A 20719-nucleotide genomic window follows, 5' to 3' on the forward strand; every position below is an offset into this window, starting at 1 on the left:
CCCCCTCCAAAAAAAAAAAAAAAAAAAAAACAACTACCACATGGACAACCACACCCATTAATTAAATACCCAGCATGGGGCCAGTGCTGGGACAAAGTGGTTACATTGTGACCTGCAGTGCTGGCATCCCATATGGGCGCTGGTTCCTGTCCCGGCTGCTCCACTTCCCACCCAGCTCCCTGCTAATGAGCCTGGGAAAGCAGTGGAAGACGTCACAAGTGCTTGGCCCCCACACTCACGTGGGAGACAAAGATGACACTCCAGCCTCAGCCATTGTGGCCGTTTGGGGGAGTGAACCAGCCGATGGAAGATCTTTCTAACTCCTCCGTCTTTGAAAGAAATGAATCTTTCAAAAAAAAGAAATCCAGAATGCATGATTATTTTATCATACAATATCGATGAAGTCACATGTTCCATTAGACAGAAACTAAACTTTTCTGAAGTGAGCATATTTCACCTGTAAGTTCCCTCCCAAAAGCCCATAATCAAAAAGGAGGCTAGATCTGGTTTAAAAAAAAAAAAAAAAAAAAAAAAAAAGTTTGCAAACCAGTGAGGCACCATCGCCCCCCTGTGTTCAGTAACCTTCATTACACCCACAGGGTTACCACAAAAGACCACACATGGGATTGTCAACAATTACAGAATATAGCTTTATTTATAGAACCTTACAAATAAAACATTTACAGTCCATATAAGTTATTTTCTCTTCTAATTTCTTCTCATAACACCTGAGTTATTTAAAAAAATACTGTGGTGGAACTGCAGGACTGTGAAGGGAATATAACAATAAAAACCTAACCTCTCTCTGCAAAACTCAGACTTCATTTCCTGTAAAGCAGATTTCTGGCATATTATCACCTCCTCGGAAGAGGACTTAGGAGCTGGTCTGTCTAGGAAAAAAAAAAGGCTGAAGATGCTAACGTCAGGGGTATGGACAGTCCTCCAAACTACCCATTACCCCGTGGAAGTCTCCTGTGTACAAATGCCCAACACGGCCAAGTTCAACGCACGAAAGCCGAACTGCCACATCTCTCACAGGGCCAATCCACTGCCAATGGCAACTCAACAAGCAGACGACCTGGCGTCCCAGCCGGTCCTAAGCTTGAACTTGACTTTGGGTCTGGCCTCTACACCAATTACGGTGCCAACAAGGAGCCTTTGCCTGTGAGGGCAGGTTCTTGGGTCGCTGCAGGTGCACATACACAGGGAAAGCACTGTTCTAGTCCAAAGCTTGCTTCTCTCTTTGCTAACGATGAGACTCTTTAGCTCCTAAACGACAAACCACTACCTTTACCTCGGGATGGTTTTGTGGAATGAATGACAGGGCTTACAGGGAATGCTAAGGCTACACACTTGACACATCAACGTGAATTAAGTAAAGCAAGATCTCCCAGAGTCTTAGGTTTCAAGTGTTACCTTCTGCCGGCTCCCAAGAGCAGTTTAAGAAGCACAGATGAAACTGCATTAAAACAATAATAATGATCACAACACAAAAACGTTAAAGATGCCGACACGCGAGGAGTTGGTTCTTTGGTTAAAAAAAGTGGACCAAAACCCTAGGAGAAGTTGGTTTTGATTTTGACCCAAGAATCTTGGTCACCAAAGGTTTTTCTTCAGCGTGTTCTCAAATCTAGCAGAGTTGTGAGCGGTCACCCACGTCCATCACAGCTGGTGGATCAGAACCGAGCCACTCCGAGGAAGTCGCCCCCGCGGCTTCCCCACTCGCGCCCAAGAGTAGTTGGGGTCCCGGGGCTTGTTGTCCAGTGAGAGAAAACAAAGGAGATGCTGCTTTTCAGGACTGAGGGAGCCAGAACAGACTGGGGCCTCCGGCCAGTCACCCACGCGAGCCCCTGGGTTGCAAGTGTGGGCGCCTCTAAGAAAGGGGCCGAGGGGTCTCGCATTATCAATATGATAATGGGAAATCCATTCACCTAGTGAACCTGGAGATCGGAGGAGGGGGCTCCAGTGCCCGAGGCTGGCCCCCCAGCTCCACAGAGTAGCCGGCCTGTCCGCGGTCCCGAGAGAACGAGAGCATTTCATTGTCAACCCAGGACCCGGCAGTGGGTCCCGGCTGAGGAAGGAGGCGGCGACCTGGGCAGACCCGCCGGCAGCAGCGACATCCGCGGGGCCGCAGCCCGAGTTCCAGAGACGGCGGTGAACTCGTCCTTCCACGGACAGGACGGGCCAGTCCTGAATTCTGCCTGCCTGATGCCACTCTGGATCACCCTGCCTCCGCGGAGCGCACCCTGCCTCCGAGTCTGAGCGTGCTGGCGGGACGCAGACGTGTGCTCAGCATGTGCTTCTACTCTAAGGGAAGCTGGGAGCCGGGGAGGGGAGGTGGGGGTCACAGCCAGGAAGAGGAGGGTCCCCGCCCGCGCCTGCACATCCCGGCGGACTCCCCGGGGAGCCGTGCACCTGCAGCGGGAGCCAGCGAGCACACGCAAGTCACCGGGCCTCCTGCCCCTCCAACGACCTGCGGTGATGCCCGCCTCCCCTGATGGCTGCCTGCTGAGAGAAGAGGCAGGCAACTGCCAGGGCTTCGGAAAGCTGCGAGGGAGGGGTTCCTGCCGCCTGCCCCTTCTCTGTTAAGAACAAGCGAGAACCGGTTTCAGAACGGGCCGCCTGCGGTTCCCCTGTGAACCCGCACGGAGATTCACGGGCCCCAACTCCGGACGCACCTGCTGCTTCTAGCCAGGTGCTGGCCACCGGCTCGATTTTGCACTGTAGGGTACAGAGATCTGCAATCTCTTGAGTGATGATTCCGAGAGAAGGAGGCCAGGGAGACCAGGGAAGCAGGTGAGGCTCGGCCTGGAAGGTGCATGGAGATTCTACAGTTGCTGTGGGAGGAGAGAGGGCAAGGCCAGGGTGCGAGGCGCTACCGAGCTACCTAGAGGCTGGCTCCCAGCCCGGCTTACTCCCAGGGCAGAGCGGTGTGACAACAGCCGACATCCGAACACAGGGACGCGCAGTCCGGGTCGCAGGCTTCAACCCGTGGCCGCCTCCGTGGTACTCGGCGGACGCCGGGCCGGGGACCGGGCGGTCCGGGGGCGCTAGCCGATCTGGATCTGTCCCGAGTACATGGTGAGCAGCAGCATGATGGAGAATCCGGTCAGGAGACCCAGGTTCTGGATCACGAAGGGGATCAAGACGCTGCCCTTCCTCTCGTCCTCTCGGGAGACCTCATTCATCTCGGGGAACTGAGGACGCAGAGAGAAACCAGCGCTGCAGGCCCTCTCCCGCCCTCGGGACGCTAACCCACAGGGCCCGGCTTCTGGGACACCCTGTTCCCTGCAAATTCCACACTCCGCAGCTGCCTGAGTCCCTTCATAAACAACACAGTGTGTGCATGGAATTTGCATACACCCTCCCCGTATGCTAAAGATCATTTATTTATTTATTTGAAAGGCAGAGTGATAGGGAAAGGAGGGAGAGACACAGAGAGAGAGGTCTTCCATCCGCTGTTGGGTCACTCCCCAAATGGCAACAGCTGGGACTGGGCCTAGGGGAAAGCCAGGAGCCAGGCACTGGTCCACCCACATTTTCCATGTGGGTGGCAGGGACCCAAGCACTGGGGCCACCCTCCACTGCCCTGCCAGGTGCATCAGCAAGAAGCTGGAATGGACATAAAGCGGCCAGCCCTTGAACCTGTGGCCAGCCCTTGAACCTGTGCTCTGCACGGGGCATGGACGTCGTCCCAAGCGGCGGTTCAACTCCCCGAGCCACGTGCTCGGTGGCTCAGGTCCACTTTAAATTACTCCAGACGACTTGTAACACTGCATCTAATGTAAACGCAGCGCGCACGGTTATCAGGCTGTGTTATCTAGGGAATGACAAGAACACCAATCTGTACATGCTCAGTAACAGGCATCCTTTGGGAAAAAAAAAAAAATCCTTGGGACCCACAGGTGGCTGAGGCCGTGCGGGGGCGGAGACGCCATGGCGGAGTCAGAGCGGCACCGGCTACCGCGCTGGCCGCCGGAGAAAACAGCGGGAGCCGCTGGAGCCCGGTGCCTGCCGCAGCTTCATGAGGATCTAGGGAAACAAAGTACCGACCAGCCACGTGTCTCGTTGTGGGCTCACAAACACACTTGGAGAATCTCTCTGCTGGACAAGTGCCCCGTCCTCTCTTTGGGAACTGGAGCGGGGGTGGGGTGTGTCCAGCCCGTGGATCCGTGAGGACCATTGCAGTCACTGGGGCCGGGGCTGGCCCTGCCGAGGCGACCGCAGGCGCGACTTGAAATTCACTACGTCTGCATGGGGCTCGTTTGGAAGCCGGCAATCTGCGCAGCCCGCCACTGATACCATGCAAATCCATGTGGCCGTTGGTGGAACAATAGGATCCCCGCCCTGAAGGGGACAGAGAATGGAGGGACAGCACTGCTGGGGTTCAAGGCCCCACTGGCTGCTATGAACCGTCAAGCAGTGCCCCCTGAGAGACTCCCACCAGAGAGGGCAGAATCCAAAGCACTCCCACGACCTGATGTGCACTGGGGCGGCCAGCACTCTCTTGGTCTCAAACGTACTTTATGCAAAGGATATGGAAAAATAATTCATGCCAACAGGCCTAAGCCCGTGCCATGCCGACAAACAAGGCAAGGAAACAAACTGACCTCATCAGTGCCACACAAACACACAACAGGAGCCGGTGCATCTACCTGCGGCACAGGCATCCCATAGGGGCACCGGTTCAAGTCCCGGGTGCTCCACTTGCAATCCAGCTCCCTGCTAATGCACCTGGGAAGGCAGCAGAGGATGGCCCAAGTGCTTGGGCCCCTGCACCCATGTGGGAGACCCTTTTAGAAGAAGCTCCTGCAGGGCCGGCGCTGTGGTGTAGCAGATAAAGCCACTGCCTGCAGTGTCAGCATCCCATATGGGCACTGGTTCAAGTGCCGGCTGCTCTACTTCTGATCCAGCTCTCTGCTGTGGCCCAGGAGGGCAGTGGAGGATGGCCCAAGTCCTTGGGCCCCTGAACCCACGTGGGAGACCCAGAGGAGGCTTTTGGCTCCTGGCTTCAGATCGGTGCAGCTCCACTGTTGCGGGCAACTGGGGAGTGAACCAGCAGATGGAAAACTTCTCTGTCTCTCCCTCATTCTGTCTGTAGCTCTGCCTCTCAAATAAATAAATAAATCTTTTTAAAAAATGCAACAGATGCATCATTGCAATAGTGAATTCAAACAACGTAAATGGTTACACCAGGGGCCTGCGCTGTGGTGTAGTGGGTAAAGCCGCTACCTGCGGCACCAGCGTCCCACGTGGGCACTGGTTGGAGCCCCAGCTGCTCCATCTCTGATTCAGCTCCCTGCTAATGCACCTGGGAACGCAGTGGAGGATGGCCCAAGTGCTTCAGCTCCTACACCCACGTGGGAGACCCAGCTCTTGGCTCCTGGCTTCCGCCTGGCCCAACCCTGGCCGTTGTGGCCATTTGGGAAGTGAACCAGCAGATGAAAGACCTCTCTCTTAACTCTGCTTTTTAAATAAGTAAATAAACCTTAAAAAAATTGGTTACACCGAATGTTAGCAGATACAGAGCAATGTATACTTTCAGACACTCTTTGGCAAACAATTTGGTGATATGTATTTTAAATGCCTGGGGCGGGTGTTGGGCCTGGTGACTAAGCCACTGCTTGGGATGCCCGCACCCGTCTCACAGTTCCTGGGGTCAAGCCCCAGCCCTGGCTCTGACTCCAGCTTTGGCTAATGTGCACCCTGCGAGGTGGCAGACGATGGCTTAAATAGTCGAGTCTCTCCCACCTGGGAGACACGGATGGAGTTCCTGGCTCCCGGCTTTGGCCTGGCCCCGTCCCAGCTGTTGTGGGTAGCTGGGGATTGAACCACTGGATGGAAGCTCCCTGTCTCATAAATAAATAAAGAGAATTTTAAAGGCCTGAAATCGTGTGTCCTCTTTCAGCCTGCAAATCTAGTTCTGAAATTATAGCTTGTTTGCTCACCAAACACCAGCACCTGCCATCGTGTGGGTGTGGCTTACACCCAGGGCTTCCTGTGCTGGAGGCCTGGTTCCTCCACGTGGTGGGGGTGACATAACGGACTGTTTTCAAAAATTTATGTCCTGGGGCCAGTGCTGTGGCATAGAAGGTTAAGGCAGGGCCTGCAGTGCCAGCATCCCACACGGGCACTGGTTCGAGTCCTGACTGCTCCACTTCCAATCCAGCTCTCTGCTGCGGCCTGGGAAAGCAGTGGAGGATGGCTCAAGTATGCAAATGGCTGTTGTGGCCATTTGGGGAGTGAATCAGTGGATGGAGGTTCTCTCTCCCTCTAACTGTTCCTTTCAAATAAATAAATTTTTTTTAAAAAAGAAAACAAATACAACACATGAAGAGAAAAAAGGAACAAACCCCAGGGCTTTTGTTTCTTGCTTTGGAGCGACTACGGGATGCTCTTCCTCCCTCCACGTATCTGCTAAGCAGCTCGTCTATACATTTACACAAGGGCCCTGGATGGAGCAGAACCACTGTCTGCAATGACCTACGCTAACGGAAACATCAGCTCCATGCTTCACTATCTCCCGTGTCCTTCACACCACCGCGTTATATTCCCTAACCAGGCGACCGCGCAGGTGTGTGTGAGGTGCCTCAAGAAAGCCAGCGCCGCGGCTCACTAGGCTAATCCTCCACCTTGCGGCGCCGGCACACCGGGTTCTAGTCCCGGTCGGGGCGCCGGATTCTGTCCTGGTTGCCCCTCTTCCAGGCCAGCTCTCTGCTGTGGCCAGGGAGTGCAGTGGAGGATGGCCCAAGTGCTTGGGCCCTGCACCCCATGGGAGACCAGGAGAAGCACCTGGCTCCTGCCATCGGATCAGCGCGGTGCGCCGGCCGCAGTAGCCATTGGAGGGTGAACCAACGGCAAAAGGAAGACCTTTCTCTCTGTCTCTCTCTCTCTCACTGTCCACTCTGCCTGTCAAAAAAAAAAAAAAAAAAAAGAACCAACTCGCCCCCCCCCGCCCCCCGCCGACACTCACCATATCAGCCAGAGCAATGTACAAGAACATGCCGCCGGCCAGCGCAAAGATCCAGTTGGCGGAGAAGTGGCTGCCGGCCAGGATGCCGAAGGCCAGGCCCACGTAGCAGCAGCAGGCGGAGAGGAAGTTGAAGAAGAGCGCCTGCTGGATGCTCATGCCGGCGTTGAGCAGGATCACGAAGTCCCCTGTGCGTGGACAGCAGGCAGGGGGAGGCGGCTGGGAGTGCGGTCCCGGGAGGAGACGGCACCAGGGGGCGGCAGAAGGCGTCAACGCCCAGACCCGACACTGAAGGCACGTGCCCAAGGGGCCTTCACCCTCCCGCGCCCGGCTGCCCAGCTGGCCACGCCCCTGCAGCCTAGAGGCCCGCGCGACCAGCAGTGTCCTTGCTCCTGACAGCTGGGGAACAGGAGGCACTTCCTCCCTGGCGACCGCGGTGAACGGTACTGGTAGGAAACGGAACTGGGACTGGGGCAGGGACAGGCGGAAGTCCTTCGCCCACAGGCACAAGCTGCTAAAGGTCGAGGCCAAGACTTGACCTTGAGTCAACACTGAGCCTCACAAGGGGACGCAACCCGGTGCCTCCCACCGCTGGCTCCAGGCCCCTCCTCCCCTACCAGACTTCTCACGAACATTCTCGGGGTAAGACAGCATTGACCGCGCACTTAGAATAGCGCATTTCCCCTAGTCCTCACAATAACACCATAAGGAGGTACTGTTATTAAGCCCGATGGGGCTAAGGGCAAACACACACCGCTGGAGATGTGCTAAGCTAGTGTCTCTCCTGGGCGGATTTCACACGGTCTAGTGAGCATTGTGCGGTGGGGGGCAGGGAGTGGCATGGGATCGGCCACAGGAAGTGTGCCCGCACTGGCGCAGGTGCGCCGCGGGACGCGGGCGCTCACCTAGCTCGTGCGGGAACTCTTCGCAGAGGATGGCCACGGACGTGCTGATGCCTTGGAACACGGACACGGTGAAGGAGGCGCCGATGGCCAGGCCGTCGATGAAATTGTGGAGGCCGTCGCTCAGGGTGATCATCCAGGCCAGGGTGCCGATGTCAGAGTAGCGGACGCCTTTCAGCCAGTAGCAGGCACTCTGGGAAGCCTGCAGGTCCTGGAGGAAGGCACAGCGCTGCAGCCCATGGCAGCCCCCGTCGCCACCGAGGCCATCACCCTGGAAGGCTCCCGCCGGGCCGCTGCCGGGGCGCCACCGACCTGCACGGACAGCGAGCCCACGATGACCTTCTCGTCCCCCGTGGCGGCCTTGCCGTCCTGCTCGCTGTCACAGTGCTGGGGGATCATGTGGTCCAACTCCCCATTCTGCAGCTTCTCCGTCACGCCCTCCTCCTGGTCCTTCTTGGAAGGCAGCGTGTCAGAGGCGTAATGGCTGTGCCCATGATGATGCTGGAGGTGTGAAATGCTGCGGTCAGGACGTGCACCAAAACCGCCCAGCTCGTGAGCACCTACCGAGCCCAGGCACGGGCAAGAACTCACTCCCGCCATCAGGCCAGACCCAAGGAGGCCACACCAGCAAAGGCAGGGGAAGCAGCCGTGCCCGGGGCGGGGAGTGAGGCCTCGCCGCTCAGACACTCGGCTCCCAGCAGGGTGGGTTAAGGTGCCAGCTGGGGTGCCTGTGTCCCATATCAGCTCCATCCCGACTCCAGCTTCCTGCTCATACACACCCCAGGAGGCAGCAGGAGATGGCTCATTCAAGTACTTGGGTCCCTGCTGCCCACATGTGGGAGACCTGGATGGAGTCCTGGGCTCCTGGCTTTGGCCCGGCCCAGGCCTGGCTGTTGTGGCCATTCGGGAAGTGAGCCAGTGTATATGAGATCTCCCTCTCTCTCTGCCTCTCTCCTCTCAAACAAATAAATATGCAACCGGGGGTGGCATTGTGGCGTGGCAGGTTAAGCCACCGCCGGCGACACCGGCATCCTACGTGGGCAGTCGGCTTGAGTCCCGGCTGCTCCACTTCTGATGCAGCTCCCTGCTAATGGGCCTGGGAAAGCAGCAGCAGATGGCCCAAGTGCTTGGGCCCAACCCTGGCCGTTGCGGCCATTTGGGGAGTGAGCCAGCGGATGGAAGATCTCTTTCTCTAACTCTGCCTTTTGAATAAAATAAATAAATCTTTAAAAAAAAATTTAACTGCATTTAGGGCAGGGAGGGACCGCTGCTCGCTGACTCCACGTTCAGGTCAGCAACCACCTAGGCGATCGAAATCTACACGCCAGGCACCGAAGACGTCCTTCTTGGAAGCTACCATGGTCCCAGTGCTGCTGTCTCCATGGTCACAGGCACAGCTGAGGGTGCCTGTTATCAAGCCCTCTCCCGTATTAAGGAAATGTCTGGGACAATTCCGAGGGGACAGATCACTGCCCGCTGGCCTGGTCTGGCTGCCTGGCTCCCGGGGGCGCCTCATGCCCTGCTAGCAGCCCCACAAAGTGACAAGGGGACCCTCTGGCCTAACCCACGGCAGGAGCCGCCCTAAGCCACCTGAAGGAGCTCTCCCGGCGGTCCTGTCCCTGGGAGAGCCTCCCGTCCCAACAATCGGGCCTCACCTCGTTCTTCTGCTTCAAAAGCATCTTCAAGATCTTCTCTGTGAAAAAGAAAAGATAAAAGCCCCCAAACACCACTGCGGACTTGGAGACATAATAATCTTCCAGAGGATTGAACCCAAAGGCCTGTGGAGCCAGGAAAACACAGTGAGTTGACGGGAACCAGAAGCCCGGCGCTGGTCGCCGCTCATCTCTCAGCTACTGCCTGGAGTCCAGGACAGAGGAGAGACCAGTCCTGGGGTAGCTGCCACCTGCCGACCCTGCTCCCTATCCGTCGGTCCGCAACATCGGGCCCTGGCGCGGCCCCGCCCCAGCTGGAGGCGCTCTCCGCCCCCCTCTCGGACGCAAAGGACACATCCAGCGTCCTGTGGGTGCCTACCACTCCGGGAGGGCCGTGCCTTGCCTCTGCCGCCGGGGACTGTGGCGCATGCATTTGTGTGTGTGTGTGTGGGTGTGTGGGTGTGTGTTACCTAGCATCGCGGGCCGCTCTGCCCATAAACCCAGAGCTATGGGGTAATTACGCTTTCTAAAACAGGAAGCAGGAATTACAAGATGCGTCTGACCACAGGGCCCACTCTTCGACCGCAAAGCCAAGGAGGCCAGCGACGGTGCTGCAGGCATCCAATGGGGTGGGGGGAGGGGCCTGCTCGGAGCTCTTCCTGAAAGCCCTGCTTGTTCAGAAGGGGGGGCCAGCGAACCCACCGGGAAGAGTGGAGATCAGGAGAATTCCACGGTATGCTCCTGATCCACCGTGCAAAGCGGCTGACAACCTGCTTGTGCTGCTTTCCCACAGGGAACAGGCCTCCAGTGAACCCCAGGCCGCCAGGGACAGGTCAGAGATAAAAGCGGATGGCCACCAGGGGGAGCGCTGAGCTGCTCGGAGAGAGGTCAAGATTCTCCCGGATTCTGGCTTCAAGGGGCCAGGTTTGGTGGCCATCCTCCAGGGCAAGGTCCCAGGGGTAAAAACAGGCAACAGGTGCTTCTCCTCCCACAGCTGGAGCCACGAGGGCTGGAGGAACACGCAGGCCTGGCTTTGGGACCTGCGGGGCCGTACAGGCAGGCTCGGGGACATGGCGGGGTTCCTGGGCAGGTGAGATTCCAGTGTTTTGGGAAAGCCCCGGCCCGAGAGCCGCCAGGGCTGACCGGCTAGGAGAACACGGCGCGGCCTTTGGGAAGGCCTGCAGGAAACGCGGGGAGTCCTCGTTCTGTTCCAACTGCGGCTTTACCCGGGCTGCATTCACAGTGTCTCCCCCAGAAACCGCAGGGGCACAGGTGCAACCCCAAGGCTGCCAGCTGGCAGCCCTACAGACCCCCGGCTGCCTGCTCTCTCACTGGCTTTTCCCACTGCCGGCGGCACAGCCAGCGCACGTGAGCCCTGCCTGTGCGGGATGTGGACAGCGCTGCCCCAAGCTCCCTCCTGAGAACTGGGGCTTCAGACTGAGCCCCCCGGCTTCTGCCGAGGTGTCTGAGCCCTCTCTGCACCCCTTCCAACACTCACAGCTTCCTCCTGAGATGGGTCTTCTCGTTATGCTCTGGGGGTGAGGGGGTCGGGGTAAGGGGCTTGGCCCAAGGCTGCAGAAGCCACTGGGGTCCGGAACCAGCTCGCCAAGCTGCCTTGGCTGGCCTCGCTGTCCAGAAGGAAAGGACCCCGGGGTCCCCCCACACACACTCTGCCTTCCGTGTGCACGGGGCGGGGGACGGGTGAGACGGCCCTGGCCGGCCATACCTCGGGGATGAGCTGGAAGAGGGCGTTGGAGTACAGGGTTCCAATCGCCAGAGCTATGAAGTAGAGCAGCAGCCGCTTGTAAAAAGTCTTCTTCATGAAGGGCACCACGCTGGCCCCCATGAGGGAGCAGAGGGAGATGACGGTCACACACAGGAGACCGTATCCCCACACTGCCGGCGGGAGGGCCAGCCCCAGCCCCAGCCCGGGACAGGAGGAGGGCCGCCACCGGGTGGGGCAGGGCGGGGTAGGGATGGGGAGGCGCCAGGGGAGGTGGAGGTGGGCATTGACACGGAGAATCAGAGAGAGGGAGAGAGAGAGAGAGAGAGAGAGAGACAAGAAGGGAGGGAGAGAGAAACAGAACATTTGTTAGTGATTCAGCTCCGATGACATCCCCTTCAATCAGTTCAGCGGAAACAAGGAGGAGCCCGAGGGGACCCTGGAGCCTGGTGCCTGCTTAGAGCCCCTGCGGCCAGCAGGGAGGGGTGAGGGCAGGGCAGGGGTGGCAGAGGCTCTCGCTGCCAGGAAACAGGACCAAGCGGGAGGTCCCTGCTCGCCGCACCCCCGGGGCGTGGCTTCGCTCGGGCATGGTCCAAGACCTGATGCCCATCACGACCCATGCCCATCAAGCCCAAGGCCCCTAAACCCCGCTGCTAAGACTCTTGGTGGTCTGTGTTTCCAGCTGCTCAGAGGAGGAGCCAGGCAGCCTCAGAGCTCCAGGGTGCCCCCGTCACAGAGTATTTCCTCTCAGTGCTCCCCAGCAGGCCCCGCTCTGGGCCCCAAGTCCAGGCCCAGAAAAGGCGGGACACAGGGGAGCCGGGACAGCGCAGGGCCTGGACGATGGTGGCGCTTTTCCGTTCCAACCGGCGACAAGGCGTTTCATTGCAAGTCTTTTTTTTTTTTTTTTAAATTAATACAATCGATTTCAGGAGCTGGAAAAAATACCCCCGAGGTGAGCATCCGTGGTCCCTTTGCCTCGCCAAGCGCCTGCGAGATCCAAGTGGAATTCTAGGATGGTTGCTCAGCCTGAAGCCACTTCCCCTGTAATTAGGACAGAACAGGCAAGGCACGTGGTCCCACCCGGCACTCTTTCTGGGCCGATCTTGACCGGGAAGGGCTGGAGAGCCATAGTCACGGGCTCTTTATGGACCCTTGCGAAGGGGTCCGCCAGGTGCCGGCACCCCCCGCCCCGTCTCCAGCAGCGTCCTGGCCTGAGCTGAAAAGGCAGGCGGGCAGGCGGGCGGGCAGATGTCAACTCGGGTGGTATTTTTTAGAGCTCCTCAGTGATGACAATTAAGACCCCAAATTAAGAAACTTTTCAAAAACAGTCCAGGAAGGGCACCAGGAAGTCAGCCGCAGCAGGAAACTCAGGATGCAAGACCTGGGGGCCTCGGGGCCCGCCCCTCTCGCCTCTGGGCATCTGTGAGCTTCTTTGTCCAGGCCTGGCCAAAAAGCCCCGCCAGTGTGGCTGGGGGGGAGGGGGAGTCACAAAGGACAGCCCTTGTCCAGGCCAATTCTGTGTGTGCCCACAGCTCACGGCACCTCCTCCCACCTCACTGCAGGCGGAGAACGCCTCGGGGCTGCCCTGAGACCCACACCCACGGTGCAGTGCGGGGAGACCGGGAGCTGCCCGGCATGGGAGGGGCGGGACTTGCACCCAGCTCAGAGCCTTGCATCTGACCCCAGTGCCCGGAGCAGTGAGAGAAGGCCCCGGAGGTCCGGGGTGGGGGGCGGCGCCGGGCGCGGGGGGGCTGATCTACTGCACCTCTGGGATGAGCTGGAAGAGCGCGTTAGAGAGCAGCGTTCCAATGGACAGCGCGATGAAGTAAGTGAGCACGCGGCTGAAAAACACCCGCTCCGTGCACGGCAGGACGAGGACTCCCAGGAGAGAGGCCAGGTTAATCACTGAGACACTGAGGAACCCGAAGCCCCACACTGCGGAGGAACAAGAACACACGGGGCCTCCGTTACCGAGGGCGGCCGCCGTGGCCCGGGGCCTGCGGGAGGGTGCAGGGGACGCTGGGGCTGGGGATGACGCAGCCCCAGCACACACCACGACGGCTCAGGGGCTGCACTGAGAAGCCACTGGGCGGGCATTTGGCCTGGCAGTTGGGATGAGACCGGCACCCGGTGACCAGAGTGCCTGGGTTCGAATCCCAGCTCCACTCCATATCCAGCTCCCTGTGAACACAGTCTCTGGTAGGCAAGGGTGATGGCTCAAGTAACCGGGCCACTGCCCACGCCCGGCCTCTCTGGGCATCTGGGGAGTGAACCCAGGGATGCGAGCTCCAAGTTTTTCTTTTGAGACCGAGGTGTGAGTCCCACTCCCTCCTTCTTTTTTTTCCTTAAAGATTTATTAATTTATTCATTGGAAAGGCAGAAGTGGGGTGGGGGGTGAGCGAGAGATCTTTCATCCACCTGCTTCACTCCTCAAATGGCCACAGTGGCTGGGGCTGGGCCAGGCTGAAACCAGGAGCCAGGAGCTTCATCTGGGTCTCCCACGTGGGTGCAGGGGCCCAGGCACCCGGGTCATCCTCTGCTGCTTCCCCAGGAGCATTAGCAGGGAGCTGGATGGGAAGTGGAGCAGCCGGGACTTGAACCGGTGTTCACACCGGATGCTGGTGCCACAGGCGGCGACTGTTCCCACTGTACCACAGCACCGGCCCCGCGTTAGCCCCTTTGTGGCTTAACAAAAAAAGCAAAAAAGAGGCCGGCGCCGCGGCTCACTAGGCTAATCCTCCGCCTAGCGGCGCCGGCACACCGGGTTCTAGTCCCGGTTGGGGCGCCGGATTCTGTCCCGGTTGCCCCTCTTCCAGGCCAGCTCTCTGCTGTGGCCAGGGAGTGCAGTGGAGGATGGCCCAGGTGCTTGGGCCCTGCACCCCATGGGAGACCAGGAAAAGCACCTGGCTCCTGGCTCTTGCCATCGGATCAGCGCGGTGCGCTGGCCGCAGCGCGCCAACCGCGGCAGCCATTGGAGGGTGAACCAACGGCAAAGGAAGACCTTTCTCTCTGTCTCTCTCTCTCACTGTCCACTCTGCCTGTCAAAAAAAAAAAAAAAAAAAAAAAAGCAAAAAAGAAAAATAGACCAAAAAAAAAAAAAAAAGGCATCCTCAGGCTGGGGGGCAAGTCTTGCGGTGAACGTTCTCGACACCCACCCAGGACCCTCGCACAGCACTAGACCAGTTCTGCCAACACGAGACCCCGCAGGGCCGCCGTGCCCCTCCGCAGCAGGGGTCCAGCGTGCGGCGCCGCCCGCCTGGCTCACCTTCCACGGCGCTCGGCCCGCCCTCTGCCGTCTGCTCGTCCTCCTTGTTCCCCTGGTTCTCGGAGGTGCAGGCGCGGGAATCCAGCTGCTGCAGCACCGTGGGGCAGAACTCCTGGAGCTCGCGCCTCCCGATGCGGGACTGCTCGCTGAGGTTGTGGGCAGCAAACAGGTCCCAGGAGCTGAAGCACTGCACGAGAAGGGGCGGCCGGAGGCCTCTCAGAACCCGCGGGGGCCGCTCGCCCGGGCCAAGCACACCCAGCGGTCATCGGCTGCCCGGGGGGCAGTGAGAACAACTCCATCCTGGCCACCGCGATCTGGGTATGGTTTCGGGAAAACACCGTGCTATCTGCCTAGGTGACGATACCGACTTGGCCGCAGCCTCGCCTGGCTGCATGATGCAGATGCCGGATTCTCCACCCCCTGGGAGGCGTGGTGGGCGTGCCCCCACGTGGCACTCCTGGGAAACTGCAGCTCTATTCTGATCAGACTTGATCCACATATTCAGCAGCCCTCTCCGGAGCTGGTTCTGCCTGAGCTGCTGCCGAGGGTTGGCCCTGTAGGCGCAGCCGCACACATGCGCGTGCCCAGAGAGCCGAGGGCTGGACCTCGGGGGCCTCAGGCTGCAGCCGCCACCAAGGCAGGCCCTGAGACTCTAGGCCAGGCTCTGACCCGCCACACACACACACACATACACACACACATACACACCCCTGAGCTTCACATGGTCTCTGACCCACCACACACACACACGCACACACATGCACGTGTGCACACACACGTGCACACACACACGCACCCTGAGCCTCGCATGGTCCATCCTCTTGCCAACAGCCTCAAGGTACAGCCCTGGAGACCCCCTCCCTGAACAGTCTCCAACGGCTCCAACACGCACGCATCCCCTGCTCTCCTGTCTGCATCCCATGGGTACTGCACAACCCACAACGCCAGGCTTCGGTCCAAGCCCGGCTGGCCTTGCTCTCTGCTGCTCATGCTGCCCTGACAGTGAACTCCTTGGGTCCTCAGCCCTCCCCTCCCCCTCACAACACCGTGCACAGGGCACAGGGAGCAGGGCTGAGGCACAGACTCTGCTGCCTGGCGTGCGTGTGGCTGCCACAGGCGGCCTGGACTCTGCGGAGCCGTGAGCTCGGTGATCCGGGAGAACCAGCCCAGAGCCAGGAGCCAAAGACCGGCTTCCCTCCGTTCTCTGCCAGTCCCTCCGGGAGCTCACCGTGGGACTCAGTGCCCGCCCCGTGCCACTTAGGGTTTGAATAGGATTTGGCTTCCCCCACCCCAGCAGTCCAAAAGTGCCGAAGTCTTAGGTCAAGGGCCAATGGATTAATGCCGGAGGCTCCACCCACTTTGAAGTATCTGAAGGCGGGGCCTTCGGGAAGCAAGGGGACTGCATTGGGTTGCTGGGTGGAGCCCCATGACCTGGGAGGAGGCTGCCCACCATGCACCACCCTCATCTGTGGACCTCCCGAAGGGTGAGCTGCAGTGAGACCTCCTCCCCTCATGGGGCGCCCCTCTCAGGTAGTTTAGGTCACGGAAGGAGGTAGCTAATACACACCTGCCCCTGGACAGACTGCAAGGTGCACCCGGGACGGAGCACAGAGGGTGTCCCGGAGCTCCAAGTACTCCCAGCACAGCTGAGCCCCCGGCTTCACGGCCAGCCTTCGGGACTCGCACTTGGCCCAAGACCCACCTGCCCCCTCTCAACCCACGCCATGCCGCTCAGCCATCCCGGACCCAGCCCAGCTGCAGCCCCAGAGCGCGCCTTACCGTGGAGAGGTTCCCGCGCCCCTGCCGGGGCTGGGTCGCGTTCTCCCGGTCCACTCCCACATGCAGGTTGTTCATCAGGGTCGTCAGCTGCAGCAGGGTGAGGCTGTCCCCCTTGCCATAGCGGTCCATGAGATCTTGCAGGAAAGAGGCAGCACTGATGGCCGGCGTGGCGGTGGCCGCGGCGTGGGCCTCGGGGGCGGCTCTCCACAGGCCCAGCAGGGTCAGCAGGAAGTAGCCAGGGAGGACTGGGCGCAGCAGCTTCATGGTGGCCATATGCACCTGCAAGGGCACAAAGCCGGAGAAGGTGAGGCCCCTCCCGTCCCCGTCTCCTGCCAGCCGTGCCTGGCCCGTGAGCCCCGCTCCAAGCACAAGGGCGCTCTTCTCTCTCTCTCTCTTAGACGGAGGCCACTTCTCTATTTCCCCTGCCTGGCCTTTGAGAGAAACCTTTCTCTGCAAAGGAGAAAAGCAAAGTAGGTGCCTGCCTCATTTCTGGTGCCAGCATCCCACGTGGGCGCCTGTTCGAATCCCAGCCACTCTGTTTCTGATCCAGCTCCAGCCAACGTGCCTGGAAAACTCAGTAGAAGACGGCCCAAGTGCTTGAGCCCCGGAAGGAGTTCCTGGCTCCTGGCTTCATGCAGCCTGACCCAGCCCTGGCCATTGTGGCCATCTGGAGAATGAATTAGTGAAGAGATCTCTTTCCTGGGCCGGCGCCGCGGCTCAGTAGGCTAATCCTCCACCTTGCGGCGCCGGCACACCGGGTTCTAGTCCCGGTCGGGGCACCGGATTCTGTCCCGGTTGCCCCTCTTCCAGTCCAGCTCTCTGCTGTGCCCAGGGAGTGCAGTGGAGGATGGCCCAGGTGCTTGGGCCCTGCACCCCATGGGAGACCAGGAGAAGTACCTGGCTCCTGCCGTCGGATCAGCACGGTGCGCCGGCCGCAGCGGCCATTGGAGGGTGAACCAACGGCAAAAGAAGACCTTTCTCTCTGTCTCTCTCTCTCACTGTCCACTTTGCCTGTCAAAAAAAATTAAAAAAAAAAAAAAAAGAGATCTCTTTCCCTGTCTGCTCCCTCTCTCCCACCACTCTTTCAAGTCAGTAACGAACAAATCTTTACAAAGATTAAAATTAGGGACTAGTGTTGCAGTGCAGTGGGTTAAGCCCCTGCCTGTGAGGCCAGCATCCCATACAAGCATGAGCTCAACCCGGCTGCCCCACTTCTGATCCAGCTTCCTGCAAATGTACCTGGGGAGGCAGCAGAAGATGGCCCAAGGACTTGGGCCACTGCCATCCTCATGGGAGACTAGGATGGAATGTTCCTGGCTTCTGGCTTTGGCCTGGCCCAGCCCCACCTGTTGTGGCCATTTGAGGAGTGAACCAGCAGATAGAAGATCTCTGTCTTTCACATAAATAAACGTTTAAAAAGTGAAAAGTAATCCAAAGGCAAACTCGGCTGGTTTGACCACATTTAAAATTAAACAGACGTGGTTATCATCTTGTCACGCCTTTATCTTGTAGAGATACTGGGATCATTAGGGAGGGAAGCACAGGAGCCGTGAGTCAGCCTCATAAAGATACGGAATCAGGCACGGGATCAGGCACGGGATCTGCTGACACGTAATAAAGGGGGAGGGGTGCACGCAGGGCCGCTGCTGAGACCCAGGGACGAGCGGACAGGGCCTCATACGGTCCTGGGGCTGCTCTCTGCATGTCTGATGTTCTCCAAACCAAAGTCCAGGCTGGCACCAGGGTACCCGGCACACGTGACCAAGGTTCACTTCATCCCGTGTGCATTCGTGAACAAGCATGAAGAAACTCCTCAGCCTCGCTATGGCATTGAGAACATACGTTTTTCACACGTGGCGAACACCACTTTGCTGTTTCCAGCAGAATACATTTTTAGATGTCGCACCTTACCTTACTAAGACTTAGCATGAGAACAAGCCATTGCCACTGAACGGACAACTTCTGGGAAGTTGTGTGCTAACAGAAATACTATGGAAGTGGAAAACACAGCCACACCACACTCTGCAGTGCCAGGCTCGCTCCTGGTGGGGCTCCCCATTCCAGGTTCCTGATAACCAGACTCCAGAAGGCAGCAGGTGACACTCAAGTAGTTGGATTCTTATCACCCTCCCGTGGTCTGGGCTGAGCTCTGCCCATCACAGACATGTGGGGAGCAAGCCAGGAGACGGGATATCCCTTTAACTCTTTCCCTTCCTCTGTCTCTCAAATAAAATGTTTTCAAACATCAACATTCAGGAGCAGGTGCGGGGGTACAGATTAAGCTCCTACCAGTGGCACAGGCATCCTATACGGGTGCTAGTTCAAGTCCCGGCTGCTCCACTTCTGCTCTGGCAGGCTGCTACTGGGCCTGGGGAAGCAGTGGCGGGTGACCGGTGACCCAAGTGCTTGGGCCCCTGCACCAGCCTAGGAGACCTGGATGAAGCTCCTAGCTCCTGGCTTTGGGCTGGCCCAGCGCTGGCTGTGGCCACAGAGGCCGCCCGGGGTGTGAACCAGAAGAAGGAAGATCGGTCTCTCTTTCTCTCTCTCTCTTTCAAATAAATAAATAAATATTAAAACAAAGCAAACCAGGAAAGCTCTAACAGCAGGCTTGCCCGAATCCTGTCTCTGTTGTTTTCTAAGTTATTTCCCCAAAGTCCACATTCTAGAAACAGCCAGAGCAGCCAGGCAGCTCTCCATGCCCTTTAGCAGGTTCCTGAGCCACTCTCTACCTCAGTCTTCTCATCTACAAAATGGGCAGCCATGGCATTAACTGTGAGGAGTTAATGGCATAAGCGATGAGCCATAGAAAGCATCCAACAAGGTCCGGCTATAATCATTGTAAGACCTACACTTAGATGGGTGCCCTCAACTTCGACTCTCTCGGCCCAGACACCAAGCCATGAGTGAGAGGCGCACCCGTCACAGAAAGCCGCTCCTGCAACGTGTCCATATGGGGACATCTGGGGCTTTAGGGACACGCGCAGGGGACACGCATGGACCTCACAGAGATCAAACGGTGCTGTGATGGGGCAGCCCAGGTCACACAGCAGCTGGACCGGGCACCTGCCAGCTGCAGGGTGTGTAGAAGTTCTTGGGACTCGCGGAGCTCAAATCCCAGCAAAATGCAGAAGTTCCAGCGGGGGGGGGGGGGGAGGGCAGGCTGGATATTGGGTGAAGATGACCACCTGGCCCGGCTGCGAGCCCCCCGACAAGGGGAAGAAGGCGGGTGTGGGCTCAGGAGAGGAGAGGCCAGGAGACGGTGGACGGCAGCTGCCACGTGCCCAGTGCAGCCCTCGCGGCGCCCACGCGCCCCTTGGTTCCTTCGGGGCAGGCGGGGACCCCGTCCCCAGCCGACCGACGTGGAGACCGCGACACGGAACCCACAGCCAGCAAGCAGCAAAGCCAGAAAAGGAGCCGCTCGGGGCGGGAAGGCGTGCGAGTCAGCGCACCGGGCGACGTCGGACACCCGGGCCAAGCACTGGAGATGTGAACCCACGCCGCCAGGCGCCAAGGCGAGACACAGTCTGTCCACAGCCAGAGGCCCAAGGAGGCCTGGTGCAGAGAGGTCAGGCCGCCGCTGAGCACGGCTCGGGGCCAGCTGGGCCTGCCTCTTGGCAGGCAAGAATGGGAGCTCTCTGCACCAGGGAGCTTGTGTGTGTGTGTGTGTGTGTGTGTGTGTGTGTGTGTAACTACAAGTTATTCTTAGATGGGAAAAGTTTACAGAGGATTCTCTGGAGGAGGGAAGCAGAAAGCGTCCTTAGCTGGGAGGGCGGGGCCGTGCTGCGGGAGGAAGCCCAGCTACAGGGGTGTCTGTCCGTCCGTCCGTCCGTCCCCCAGGGGAGCAGGAGGACAAGGGGTCGGTGTGTTGCCCGCTCTCAGGGACAGGCTCTGCCTGCCCGAGACAAGCCACAGCCTCTCAGCCCCCGTTCACTTGCCTGGCAACCACACGGTCAATGATTTCAGTGCCTGGGGTCGGTCGGCCAGGCGCCTTGGCCAGGACGCGAGACGCAGGAGACGTGAGCCGGAAGCGGCCGTTCTGGAACCCTCCGTGGCGGCCCAGAAGCTTCGTGCCATCCCGAAGGCTGGCGCACGGCTCTGCTGCCTCCCCTGCCCCTCCTTCCCTGGTCCAGCAACATCTCTGAGACGCAGCGCTGCCGCTCCGTGGGCACGCTTTATCGTCTTCCACGAGGGAGCTTTCTCAAGTTCTTGGGCACAACCAGTTAAAAGACACATTTGTTTTGGAGCAAGTAAAGCCTGAAACCTATGCATCAAGGGGGCCCACGGGGCGGAGGCTTAGCAGCTGAGACGCCCACTCCGAGCCCGGGTTTGAGTCCCGCTTCCGGCCCAACTCCAGCTTCCTGCTAACGCAGACCCCGGGAGGCCAGGGTGATGGCTCAAGTGACAGTTCCTGCCACCGACGTGGGAGTC

The 20719-nt window shown here is 59.0% G+C and overlaps 1 protein-coding gene across 5 annotated transcripts in view; it reads right to left on the reverse strand.

Moving 5' to 3' along the window:
- Positions 1-626: 626 nt before the first annotated feature.
- The window catches only part of SLC39A14 (solute carrier family 39 member 14), a 45901-nt gene continuing 25808 nt past the window's right edge, over positions 627-20719 (reverse strand). Inside the window, exons 1-9 of one of the 5 annotated variants that reach the window (XM_089302247.1) lie at positions 17189-17305; positions 16292-16570; positions 14513-14699; positions 11251-11420; positions 9528-9650; positions 8185-8373; positions 7876-8083; positions 6974-7158; positions 627-3197 (exon numbers count right to left, since the gene is read on the reverse strand). In XM_089302247.1, the coding sequence (XP_089158373.1) occupies positions 3051-3197; positions 6974-7158; positions 7876-8083; positions 8185-8373; positions 9528-9650; positions 11251-11420; positions 14513-14699; positions 16292-16564 (1482 nt within the window). In that variant the 5' untranslated portion in view covers positions 16565-16570; positions 17189-17305 and the 3' untranslated portion in view covers positions 627-3050. Of the gene's footprint in view, positions 3198-6973; positions 7159-7875; positions 8084-8184; positions 8374-9527; positions 9651-11250; positions 11421-13012; positions 13183-14512; positions 14700-16291; positions 16571-17188; positions 17306-20719 lie in introns of those variants that run through there. The other 4 variants (XM_051836781.3, XM_051836780.3, XM_089302248.1 and 1 more) reach the window with 4 other exon arrangements.

The sequence above is a fragment of the Oryctolagus cuniculus genome, chromosome 8, assembly GCF_051225735.1.
Source record: "Oryctolagus cuniculus isolate XC-2025 breed Fujian yellow rabbit chromosome 8, ASM5122573v1, whole genome shotgun sequence".
Taxonomy (NCBI): domain Eukaryota; kingdom Metazoa; phylum Chordata; class Mammalia; order Lagomorpha; family Leporidae; genus Oryctolagus; species Oryctolagus cuniculus.